Here is a 14,243-nt window from a genome sequence, read left to right on the forward strand (position 1 = left end):
ACACTGCCTCAACTAAGTCTTCGCGATCGCGCCCCAATCTTCGCGATCGCGAAGAAGGCGTGAAACACCAGCAAACAACAGCTACCAGCAGTGCCAAAATGAAGGAAAATAATCCGAATACCATCCGAAACACGCCCGAGCCTCTCGGGACCCCAGCCAAATATACCAACAAGTCCTAAAACATCATACGAACTTATTCGAGTCTTCAACTCATATCCAACAACACTAAAAACATGAATCACACATCAATTCAAGCCTAATAAACTTTGAAACTTCCAAATTCAACAACAGACGCCGAAACCTAACAAATCACGTCCGATTGACCCCAAATTTTGCACACAAGTCACAAATGACATAACAAAGGTATTTTAATTTTTAGAATCAGATTCCGACTCCGATATCAAAAGTCAACCCCCGATCAAACTTTCCGAGAAATTCAATTTTTGCCATTTCAAGCCTAATTCCTCTACCGACTTCCAAATAATTTTTCGGACACGCTCCTAAGTCCGAAATCACCATACGAAGCTATTGGAGTCATCAAAATTTAAATTCGAGGTCGTTTACACATAAGTCCACATCCGGGTTAACTTTTCTAACTTAAATTTTTAATTATGAGACTAAGTGTCTCATTTCTCTCCGAATTCCTTCTGGACCCGAACCAACTAACCCGGTAAGTCAAAAATAACTGTAAAATATAAATTGAGCAGTAAATGAGAAAACAGGGCTGTAATACTCAAAACGACCGAACCCTTGCCTCCCAATTGCCCATGGAAAGAGGCTTAGGTTTATGCAAATAAAGACCACACATTACAGAAGCAAGTTCTTTCAATCCTGGATCATATATACACAAGGGAAACCACGATCTAACTACTAGAATAATACAATGGATCCTTAATTATTAAAATTGGGTTAAAAATCCCAATGTACTATTCCATGTATCAAAAACGTCGAACGAATTAACTACAAGATCACTTAACTAAGCTGACAAGTCCACAGCTCATGCCATACAAACTGGGTCAAAGCGGGAGCTAAATTAAATCATTTTACATGATATAACTAAATTATATACTATATTTATCATATTACACTGCTTTCCTAAATTAACCAATCAATGAAAAGAATACAAATTAGTAAATATTGAATTATATGAACCTATAATATAAAAGATACGTTTCTTCACATATCGGCTTGATTTTTCTTCTTGAGCCAAGTACATGTCCTTTTTTTTTTTGGGGCCCAAATTCAGGACATGTCTAGATACCACGTAATAAAAAACTCAAAGAGGATTCAATATAAAACCTTGTAACAATGAGTAAAGTAACTCAAGATCCTTATAAGCACCTTTAGATGCCTTAATTACATGATATTGTACATTATACGATGGCTCTACACCTTCTATCACGTGTAATCTGATTTTTTGACATTCACACTTCGACTTTCATGCGAACTTGAGTATGAAAATGGGTTGTCCAAGACTCCAAGGGTGGTTTTGCTACTATGTTGAATTATGTTAATAATTACCACATTTTAAAGCCTACTAGTATCTATTAACGTGCGTTGCATGTTAATAATGACACATGATGATTCAAATATTTATTTATATGAATGAACAATAAAATTTAATTAATAAGAGATATTTTAGGTATAATAATACAACAATCATCTAAATACCGAAAAATATTATTACATTAGCATAATACATGAATTTAAAATAAAAGGATATCATCAAAACTTACACAAATGATCAATTTTGTCATGTTAGTTAGATAATTGTATATTATTGTTTAAAAATATTTAATGTGATGGTATCTTAACGAACACTCCTTTGTGGACAATATTTTTTTGTGTATGTTTCCTCTTAATGTTTTGGTTGCTCTGCCTTAACCAGAACTCTTGTTGTCAATCTTGATATCCCTCTTGAAAGTACAACATACATTTGTTCGTGCAAGAAAATATATTGCGGTAAATATAGTCTAATATTTAGGATGTTTGTTCTTGTGCTTTATTTATTATATTTGCAAAACATAAACATACTAAAAATTATTTTCACACAAATTTAAAAAGATATTCCTTAGTTTCGAAAGATGAAAGTTGAATTCAGAAATAAGAATATACTTAGAAGCACATTGACCAATATCATGATTTTTGCATGTATGACGTTATTGTCAAAACTTTTATATACCATTTGTGTGCTATTATATAAGTTATTCGGCGTATTTAAGTTTTTCAGTAGCATGACGGGCATATTTTTTTTTCAAATTCAACCTATGGACGATTAACTTAGTATATTATATATATGGTGACACTAACATAAGTAAGAAATAATAAACTTGACAAAAGCATGTATAGTAGAAGGCCGTTTGGTATTAAAGTATTTAAGTATTCTTCTTGGTTGTAATTAGTGGTATCATTTTCTGCTGAGTGTAAAACATTTTATTTTTCTATATTTTGCAATCAACCTTTTATTTAGTTGAACAACATATTCATTTCGGTTAACTAAAATGTCCTTTTAATTCTATCATGCGATTTGCACAAATTGCGTTTTAATCTAATGATAGAAATATTTCTCTTATTAGATGCATACTATTACCATTGGGTTTGATAACCAAGTGTTACACCCCATATTATTTTTGTACATGGAAGTACGCCATAAGTAAATTGATATAAGCTCGAAAATGAGATGTTACATTTCGCATTTTCGTACGTTAAAGTTTTGTCGTAAGCTAATCGACGTAAGTTCGGGAATGCGATTATTTTGAGATTATAAGCATTATACTATTTCAAACAAGTGATGAGTAAATTCGTGAAGGTGAGAGGGTAAGCAAATCAAAAAAATAAATTTTCGTCAAAGTTTGACATGTTGGAATATAATACGGTCCGAGCTAAAATAACCGGTATTTATGAACTAGTGCCATACAAGGTACTACATGACCATGATAGTAAGGTGTATAAAGTATGTTAAAAACGGGTAGTATTTTAAGTAATTTGAGATAATTTTTAATTATGTGAGTAATTGGTTAATTATTGGATTAGTGAGGGAAAACAAAGTTGATTAAGGAATCTTGGATAAGCCTAAGGTGCCCAAACGTGGCAGCAAATGAAAGTGACTCACAAATAAAAAATGTGACTCTTTTGCTAAGTGATAAGGTGTCGCATTTAAAGGCTTGGTCATCAAAAGTGTGGGGCCATACCCACTAATACAAAATTCACAAAAATAAAGATACTTCATCTTCAAAGTTACGGATGAACTTCAGCAAGAAAGGTTATACAGTATTATGATCAAAATTAGACAACGTTCTACAAAGATTCAACCAAATTTTATATCATCTTAGCAACGTGAGTTGCTTCAATATTTCCTTTAAAACGTGAGATTGGCACCTTAAGAACATATATCAATTTAAAGAGGGATTTGGTATGTTAAGAGAGATACATATATCAGTTTCAAACCAAATTTCATGGCGTCTTAAGAACGTGAGATTTGGCAAATTCTAAGGGAGTACGGTGTAATCTCTCTAAAGAATATCATACGGATTTTTCCCTACCTCGATCTGCCGTTACGTGTTTCGTCGCAAAAGACGTGTGTTAGAGGAATTGTCAAGAGAATCGGTCCAGGTATGTTAAGGCTATCCCTTCTTCTTTTTTTTTGGCATGATCCAAATAATACAAATGAAACGAGCAAAATACGCAACTTCCATAAATGACTCCATTCATAGAAATATTAGGGGTGTCTATATTTTTGATTCCCCATATGAATTATTTTTATATCTTCTGTTCATGGGTCTCAGAAAAATACGTATTTGATAAAGTTTATCCGACATGCATATTATTTTTATGACATTCCGAGAATTCTTATTAACACATTTCTTATGCATTTTATGCATTTATACATGTACATTGACCAATGACCAGATGGCATTATATACACACACACACACACATACACACACACACACACACACACACACATATATATATATATATATATATATATATATATATATATATATATATATATATGTATATGGGATATGAAAAAAGGTTACGGCGTTATATACACACCACCACCTGATCAACTGGTATATGTTGATGATTTGCCCACAGTGGCCGAAATAATATGATGGGATGCCCTTAGAGGCTTGATGATGTTATAAACGCATATACCTATGCATGGTATGATATTTATACGCATATGCATGACATTATAAAAAATAAAATGATTCACAGAGCTATGCAGACTTACATGTCGAGTCTTTTACTCCATGTTTCTCTCATGTCTATTATTTACTGATTTTCATTCCTTACGTACTCGGTACATTATTTGTACTGACGTCCCTTTTGCCTGGGGATGCTACGTTTCATGTCCGCAGGTCTCGATAGACAGGTCGAGAGTCCTCCAAGTAGGCGATCAGCTTAGCGAAATATGTTGGTGCACTCCATTTGCTCCGGAGTTTCTTGTTTGGTCAGTATGATTTAGATGTGTATTGTTTGGTATGGTGGGGATCTGTCCCGACCTTTATGACAATTATATATTCTTAAAGGCTTGTAGACAGATATCATGTACGTAAAAGATTGTATGGCTTTGTCGGCCTATGTTTAGTGTACGCGTGGTTATTTTGGTCTTATAGGCCCATATGTCTTATGTATAAGTTGGTATTACATGTTGTATTCTACCTATCTCACGGCAGCCTCTCCGGCTCAGTTATCTATGATATATGATACGAAAAAATACGTTATGTTGGTACTCGGTTGAGTAAGGTACCGGGTGCCCGTCGCGGCCCATCGGTTTGGGTCGTGACACCAAGTGTTCAGGAACAACCAAATCATCTTTTATTAGATGTTCTTATTCATTTCCGACACGAAGCAAGAAGACACTGAATACTGGATCTATTCTTACTTTATATTTCTTGTCAGTTGAATCTTTTTCATTTAAGGTCAAAAGTATAACTTTGGCAAGCTAGCTTTTATAGTCTCTGCTTTTGTCGATTTTGGAATTAATGATAGTGCTTGGCATAAATTACCTCCTAAACCATTAATTTTTCACCAAACAGTTCATTAATATCCAATACATCTCTATTACTCCGTTTGACACTTAGCCATAAGTGCTTCATCCCATATTATTAATTTTGCTTTCCTTATAAATTTAGTACCATTGCTCTGCTTTGATATATTTTTGATATTTATTTAAGTTGTTTGAAGAGGTATATCAAATCTAAAGTGGGTGGTCTCACAATAAAATTATTATTGGTACACCACTTGCTATTATTGCTAACAGTGTCATGCCTCTTGATATGATATTTGCAAGTAATGCATGGCATAAAAATATTATTTCGATTCCGCCGGAGGAATCTACAAAAAATAATCCCGTTATAGCAGAGTCGGCTCTTTAAAATATAGTCTTGAAAGCTTGTTTTGTTTTGGATTTAGCTTTGATTATGCGTCTTCAGACACTTGTATAACATTTTGATTCTTAATAATATATTAAGCTTTTACTTTGTGTTCTAACACTCTTTTTATGGAATGAATTTATGTACCCAAAGATTTTTTTTAATTGAATAAGAATTTTACTCATGTGATAAATTTAAAAAATATTGAATTGGATTCTCTTGCTATATAATTAATTAGAAGATTTAATTATTTAATTAACATAAAAAATAATTTATTCTATGTTGATTCAGATCTTAATATTAGTTCATCTTGTTTTGAATATTTAATCTTAATTATAATTTTATCCACCATAAATTTTATTTTCAAAGAGTAAAAGATTGATATGACATTTCACTTTTAGATCTTTATTGTGATGACCCAAAAGGTCATCTTATGTTTTAAAATCCGAATTTGTGCTCTTAAGCCTTAAAAATCTTATTTTTACCCTCCTCGATTTGCGTGCGCAGTCCGGACAGGTTTCCGGAAAGCTTTTATGTTGAAAACTAATGAAAATAAGAATTTTTGCCTTAAAAGTTGATTTTAGTTGATTTCGGTCAATATTTTTGGTAAATGGGCCCGGATCCATTTATTGACGGTTCCGATAGGTCCGTATCAAATTATGGGACCTGGGCATATGCCCGGAATCAAATTCGTAGGTCCCTAGCTTGAGTTATGAATTTTTGATGCAAATTAAAAGTTTGAAAATTATTTATTTTTAAGAATTGATTGATATTTGGCATTGTTAGTATCAGGTCCGTATTTTGGTTCCGGATCTCGGTACAAGTTCATTATGATATTTAAGACTTATCTGTTAAATCTGGTAAGAAACGGAGTTGATTTGACGTGATTCGGACGTCCAGTTGAGAAAATAAAAATTTTAAAGTGTTCTTGAGAATTTCATTTGATTTGGTGCTAAATTTGTAGTTCTAGGTGTTGTTTTGGCGATTTGATTGCGCGAGCAAGTCCGTATAATATTTTTAGACTTGTGTGCATGCTTGATCTGGAGCCCCGAGGGATCGGGTGCCATTCGGGCGATGCGCGAGTTGTGTTCAAACCTCAACAAGGCTGCTGGTGCACCAAATCTGGTGTGCCCGCACCTGCGAGCCTTTGGTCGCAGGTGCGAGCGATGGCCCCGCAGGTGCGACCCAGGCCTGGACTTCATTTTTTCGCAGATACAGACTTCCTTTCGCAGGAGCAGGACCGTAGAAGCGGAACCCTATCCGCAGGTGCGACCCCAGTTGGCCCAGTCCTTTTCCGCAGAAGCGCACATCATGTCCGCACATGCGGATGCGCAGGTGCGACCAAAGCACCGCAAGTGCGAAGGTCGCTGGGCAGTGAGTTCATTTAATTCGGACTCCAGCCATTTTTCTTCTACTTTCAAAAGGATAGGAGGCCTAGGGCGATTTTTTAAGGACATTTTCTTCTGCAAATCATAGATAAGTGTTCCTTAACTCGTTTCTTCCAATCTTTTACTTCATTTTATAAGAATTCAATCTAAAATCTAGAGTGTTCATGATAGAATTAGGGGGTAGGGTAGAAACTAGGGATTTCGGGAATTTGGGGATTTAGACCTCGATTTGAGGTCAGATTCCAAAATCAATTACATATTCGGGCTCGGGGTGAATGGGTAAATGAATTTTGGTCCGAACCTCTGGTTTTGACCAAGCGGGCCCCGGGTCGATTTTTGACTTTTTGGAGGAAAATTTGAAAAATCTATAATTATTCATTAAAGTTGACTCCTTTAGCAATGTTTGATATTATTGAGTCATTTTTGAATAGATACGAGTGGTTTGGAGGTGAATCCCAAAGGAAAGGCTGTGATTGAGAATTTAGTGGCCTTCGGAGCGATGTATGTGTCATGTCTAACTTTGGCTTGAGGGAATAGATATTATGTGTTCATTTGCTACGTGTTTGGTTGTTAAATACGATGTATAGATGAGGTGACGAGCATCTATGTGTCGTTGTCGAGTCATAGCATGCAAGTGAAATTCTATTCTTGTCTATTTTGTAGCTTTAAATTCTACTATCCATGCTTATCGGGTTATTTGAAATGATGGGTGACTCATATATGGTTTCATTGAGATTTTGTAACTTTCAAATATTGATTCAAGGTCGAGATTACATTGTGCTATTGATTATGGGTAAAATACTGGTTTCTTTGTGATACTCTTATCTATCCATTGTTATTGATTTTGTGATTGGTGAGGAAGAGTGTAAAGCACAAAGGGTGATGCCGTGCATGCATTATTTATATTGTAAGGAAGAGTGTAAAGCACGAAGGGTGATGTTGTGCATGTATTATTTATATTGTGAGGAAGAGTGTAAAGCACGAAGGGTGATGCCGTGCACGCATTATTTATATTGTGAGGAAGAGTTAAAAGCACGAAGGTTGATGTCGTGCCGTTCTATTTATTTATTTGGTGAGGTTGAGAGTAAAAGCACGAAGGGTGATGCCGTGCCGTTCTATTTATTTATTTGGTGAGGTTGAGAGTAAAAGCACGAAGGGTGATGCCGTACAGTTTTCCTTTGCTGTTTTAATTGCTCAATTCGTTTAAGGATTTTTTGTTTAATTTTGTCTTTTCATTATTTTCACTCTTTATGTTGTATTCCCTCACTATATGTCCGCTTCCCATTATTTCTGCGTTATTGCTTTATTTACTGTTGTTGCCACTAGCATGATTATACTGTTCAGGTTATATGTGGGTGTTTTTTCCTAGCCTCGTCACTACTTCGCCGAGGTTAGGCTCGACACTTACCAGTACATGGGGTCGGTTGTACTGATGCTGCACTCTGCACTTTCTGTGCAGATTTTGATACCGGCTCAGGTTGATCGAGATTTGCTACTGGTTCGCTGTCCGGAGGCTCAAGGTAGATCTGTCGGCGTTCACAGACCTTGAAGTCCCCGTCTATCTTTTATGTCCTACTGTTATCTTTCATTCAGACAGTTGTATTTCTTTCAGACTATTACTTGTAGTAAATTCTAGAATGCTCGTGGATTGTGACTCCAGATCCGGATGGTAGTAATTTATACAGTTTTATGATATTCGGCACTTATTATATTTCATCTTAGCTAATTATTGTTATTTACTGAATGAAAATAAGGAATTGGTTTAACGATTTTCTAACGTTGATTTGCCTAGCAAGTGAAATGTTAGGCGCCATCACGGTCCCGTCGGTGGTAAATTTCGGGTCGTGACATTTATGTCCGTAGAATCATCAGTGGTATTGACTCTTACCAATCATTTTTTTTCTCTTTCTCACACATTTATATTCTTAAATATTTTCTTAATTGTTGTTTAATAATTGAATATTTTTTAATATTACATGAAAAATTAATAAAATTATATTATTTGAGTAGAAAAATAGTTCAAATATAATATAAAAATATATTATCGTGGGGTATTTGTTTTCTCGATGTCAGCTCTTTATGCAGTCCATTTAATATTACTTTTATTTTTTTGGTATTGGACAATATGAAGTGGTAATGTATTGCCAATACAGAGGATTCTGATGAAATTCATTTCATTAAACCTTCCTACATATTTTTAATAAGAATTTAATAGATAAATTTTATTAATTTTAAAATCTGAAATATAAAAATTAGCATAGAAGGTATTGTAGTCCAAAAAATAAGTTATTGCAGTTATGCATTTTCCATATGAGTTCTCCCGTTTAATATTTTAGGTCTATTTTGGTATATTAATATTGTATTTATGCTTTTATAATAATAGTCTCTCCTTTTTCTAAATGGATTTGGACATTATAATACATTCTCAAATTAAATTAGTAATAGGACATTATAATACGTTTTTAAATTAAATTAGTAATAATAATTATTAAGAAGTATATCCTAAAAGTAAAAGGATTACATGATTTACTTGTTCAATTTTATATGAATTAGACAGCCAGAAAATAACTATACTAATAGGATTCCTAAATGTAATCATGTAGGGTTCCTAACATGTATTATTATGTCCTAAAACTAATAGGATTATAAGACTAATATCTAGAATTCCGGTTATGTCCTTTTATTATGAGTTATTATGCTTAATAATATAAGGTTGTTTTTGTAAACCGATATCATATTCATACTTTTATAATAATATGGATAAATGAGAAGTAATTCATTTATTTATATAATTTATTTTAGTTTTTAAACAATAGATTGGATTGTAAAATCTCAATTAGGAAAATTCCCCTCCGCCTCCGATCCGGAACTTTAAAAAATTCAACTCCTAAAACAATTTCGGTAGCCGGTCGATCTAAAGAAGTATTAATTGGTTCTTATCAATTCCTAAGACGGGCCATTTTGATTTTATTTTATTATTATTACATTTTAGTTTAGCAGTCAAAGTATATATTCTCGAGTTCTGGGTTTCGCACATAGAAATTAAGTCTTCTCTATGTTCAGGCCATTCCCAACAATATCCAATGGAGATTGAGGATTTAAAGAGAAACTCTATCATATTCTTGGAAATTGAAACAAAATTACAAACAGTAAAAATAAAACCTGTAAAGACATTAATGGGAGAGATAAGTTTTGAAAAACTCATCAGTCGTGTCGTCCCTAATTACTTCTGGCATGCATGCATGAAGTATTTAATAGACCGTTCATTTTCTTGGTATCTTACAACTAATGTACGTCAAAGTGATTAATGATGTTCCCAGTTTACTAATAGTACAATTAATAAGAAAAACTTCTGAGTTTTCCAAAAAAGATTAATTAAACGCATATAAATGTGCTATAAGTAGCCATACGAGCCATCTACCAAAACTCATCATTCTAATTTATTTTCACAATACAACAGCTATGTACTCATCATATGGTAGCAGCAGCAGCTCTGGCACCACCACTTTAAAGTACCGAATCAAATTTGGTGGACGAACAATTGAAACAACAGTGACTAACAAAGCTGCAATTGCCAATGAATGGGCAACTGAAATGCTCTCCAAATATGCTGGAAAAGACACAGTTGTTGGCTTAGACAATGAATGGAGACCTAATTTTAGTCCATATAGAGGCAACAAAACAGCTACACTCCAACTCTGCATCGACGACAGGTGTCTGATAGTGCAGTTGTTTTATTTGGACGAAATCCCACAAACCCTCAAAACATTCTTGGCTAATCCTAACTTTATATTTGTGGGAGTTGAGGTTGCTGAAGATATCCTTAAACTAAAGAATGAGTATAGGTTGGTTTGTAATAGAAGTGCTGATATTCGTGATGTTGCTAAGAGTACGTGGCCAGGCAGGTATTCTCGTCCAGGATTGAAAGATCTTGCTAAAGATATATGTGGTCTTTATATGCCTAAGCCAAAACACGTGTGCATGAGCAATTGGGAGGCAAGGGTTCTTAGTGAAAGCCAAGTTGAATATGCATGCATTGATGCTTATGCTTCCTACAAGATTGGTCACAAGCTTCTTATGGAAATGTGAAGTTATTATAATAAGTTAAGTAAGAGTTTTAGATAAATGTGGTGATCTTTCTTTTGCATGGTTTCCTAGTAATCAAATGTCTATTGAAGGTTTCTTCGGCGACGTCCGAATTTTAAGTATTTCATTTTATAGTATTTGGCTGTTAATGTTTTCGTAAGCATCTTGAGTTTTCATTTGTCAAAGCGGCCTATTATTCGTATGTTATGCTAAATTTTTGCTCTACTCTGAGGATATCCTCGCTTCTCTTTCATATTGGCCGCTGTGGTCAGGGTTAATGTAGCCTTAGAGCTATGGATTAAAATGAATAACCCAATATCTTTTCACAGAATATAATTATATATATACTATGTGAAAACATTATTAAATATTAAATATCTTAAGAAATTTAGAAGGTTGAACCCATCAAAATAAAAGTTTGGATTTGTCTTTGCTTTTGTTGGAGGCTTATTGTCAACGTAGCTATAATTTAACTAATTACATTTTATAGCTACTAATTGCTTGTCATAGGATGTATGTCGTTCTATTTAATTCGGTTGTATACACTGTATTTAATTCGGATCTATTAGTTCTTATATATTATGTATTGCATTCAATTTCACTTTATTGAATTCAATTGTATACAAATAACAAAAAATCAAGAAATAGGGTGTATGTCGCTGTATTCAATTCAGATATATACACTGTATTCAATTCGACTATATTCATTATTAACTATTTTACATTGTATTCAATTTTACTATATCCAGTTCGACCGTATTCACGAAAAATAAAAAATACAGTGATATTCGACCGGATTCAATTCACTATATTTAATTTGGTTGGTTTTTAACAATAAAGATTCAAAAAATAGAAGGATCTGCCGAAAAAATCACCTTTGGAATACATAAATATAGGCAAAATTACAAAAAAAAAAATGTATTTTCATTGAAAAATACATAATACATATATGATCCATACATTGAGGGATATATACAGCCAAACTCACATTGAGGGGCCTGACCCTTTAGAGGGAGGCTGGACAGGTCCCTCCTCAAAACTTTGTAGAAGAATTCGTTAACCAAATCTCTTAAACTATAAATAGACGGTAAATATATAACATATATATAATATATGTATAATTGTATATAATTAACCGATTAGAAAAATTAAACATAAATTTAACTGGCTATTTGTGTATCAATCCCTACTGTGCTTATAGTGCAACATATTCATTTTGAACAACTTTTCCACTTCTGTTTTTGGTTTCATGTTAAATATATCAGGGCTGTGACCTTTTCTCAGAGATAATGAAGGAGCGGAGTACGACGACTCATTTTGGACAAATAACAAAACGAAGGACAAAATTGGAACTGGATTCACTTATTGTGGTGAATATGCTTAAGAACAGATATGTGGACAATAGAAAAATAAAGATTGTGATAGATGAAACTTTCCGGTAGCTATCTGTTTACCCGTAAAATGAATAACAATTAAATTTATACGCGGCTCTAAGGATACGTGATATAACTTGATACAAACCGAAAATATATATATATATATATATATCAATGCTGAAATCAACTATAAAAGAGATAAATACAAACCAAATGAATCAATTAGCTTTGGCCCTTGAGTTCGGTCACCCTTGAAACAAGTAAGTATTCCGCTAGTGTAAGAACAAAGTAACAAGATAATCAAGCTTTCAAAGAAGATAAAGTGTTGTTTTTATTGCTTCCAGAATGTGGTGCACAAATGATCAAAATCCCCTTTATATAGTGGGGAAGTCCTACTTTGTTTATAATTCTAAATACAGAAGAAATTCCATGATAGATTAATTAATTGGCCTCTCCTTGATATGCGCCGGAATTTTCGCCGAGATTCTCGCCCTAATTACGGATATACCGACTTATTTGTTTTCTGGTTCGATCTTGATCTTGGCCGATCATGCACTTGATCGGTCTATATTTTGCTTGATCTCAATCTTATCCGATCTCGACCGGTCTCTATTCTGCTCGGTCTCAGTCTTGACCGATCTTGATCTTGGTCAGTCTCTAGGTCACGAGCTCGACAACCTAACTTCGCATCATATCATAATATTACACGAAATTGAACCTTGATCTATCATGTTCCAGCCTTGATTAGTCATATGAAAGGCAAGCTCAATTTTTACCGTATACAGATAGTCCCCTCGTTTCTTGAAAAGAAGATGGCGAGAAATGATATGAATTTTCGAACTCCGATTTGATGGGTAACGACGTCAGCAACGAGCCCGATTATGACGTATGCGACGAAACGTCCCGTCGGACTAGTTACCAAGGCATTAAATACCTGTCAGTTATTGGTCGGCCATAATCGGTTCCGAACCGTCGCCAGCCACATATAAGAGCCCAATCTTTTCTCATTCAAACTTTACACTCAAAGCTTCTTCTCTATTCTGCATCTTCTTCAGAAAAAATTCCTTTGCTTCATAATTTTTAGACCCAAATTTCTAGAACTCTAATTAAACCGTATATCATCCTAATTCGCTCTTTTCTTGTTCATCAATGGCGAAAACCTCAAAAATAGTGCCGCAAAAAGAAATCGCTTCTTCATCGTGACCTGCCGGTGGTGAGGATGCGGTGGAGCCCCACCCTGAGGAATTCGTTCCAGTAGGGTGCTCTACCATCATCAATTTTAAGGTCGAAAAAGCCTCCTCGGTACCAGGTCGATGTGAGCCGATCTCAAGGTACATATGTTCAATCACCGAGAAAATCCTCAACAAAGTAATAAAGGAATGCAACTGGGGCGAAAAGCATGTGGTAATCCCATCGTCTGAAGAATCGATTACTACCTACGTAGAGGGGTTCTTAAGTGTTTACACTTACCCCTTCATGTTGGGTCCCTTAGACCCTGTCATCGTCGCCTTCTGAAAGAGATACGACGTGACCCTTGGCCAGATCCACCCTTCTTTTTGGAGAATAGTGATTCTCCTCCGATTCTTCTCGAGCAAAATCGAAGGGTGTTATTTCACCCTCGATCACCTTATGCGCCTTTACAGTCCCCGACTCTATCGAGGGGGGCTAATCAAGCTTGCTCGCCGAGCCACCAAAGCCCCATTCTCGAGCATAGACGAGACCCGCGACTGAGGTTAGATGAGCTGCTTTGTTCGAATCAGGACTTCGGACCAGATCCCTGCTGAAGACATATCGTTTCCTGAGAAATAGAATATGAATCGTGAGTAGTATTCCCCTTAAACGTTCAATTTTGTGGCTCTGCTTTCCATTTTCTTTATCTACTCTTTCTATGTTGTTACAGATGTGGCCTAGATACCGGAACCGATCCCGAAACTTAAGCAATGGGTTGAAGCTCTGGTGTTGTAGAGACCATACTCCGAGCGTGCTTGGGTGGAATTATCAAAGGGCCA

At 34.8% G+C, this 14,243-nt stretch overlaps 1 protein-coding gene across 1 annotated transcript; it reads left to right on the forward strand.

Moving 5' to 3' along the window:
- Nucleotides 1-10,234: 10,234 nt before the first annotated feature.
- LOC104089435 (3'-5' exonuclease-like) lies at nucleotides 10,235-10,995 on the forward strand. Its single transcript, XM_009594331.4, has one exon. It carries the CDS (start codon nucleotides 10,235-10,237, stop codon nucleotides 10,859-10,861), a length of 627 nt encoding a protein of 208 aa, XP_009592626.1. The 3' UTR covers nucleotides 10,862-10,995.
- The last annotated feature ends 3,248 nt before the right edge of the window (nucleotides 10,996-14,243 follow it).

This window comes from Nicotiana tomentosiformis, chromosome 1, assembly GCF_000390325.3.
Source record: "Nicotiana tomentosiformis chromosome 1, ASM39032v3, whole genome shotgun sequence".
Classification (NCBI taxonomy): Eukaryota; Viridiplantae; Streptophyta; class Magnoliopsida; order Solanales; family Solanaceae; genus Nicotiana; species Nicotiana tomentosiformis.

What these genes read in the sequence shown, in the direction of transcription:
- LOC104089435 (XM_009594331.4), top strand. Translation starts at nt 10,235, where the DNA reads ATGTACTCATCATATGGTAGCAGCAGCAGCTCTGGCACCACCACTTTA.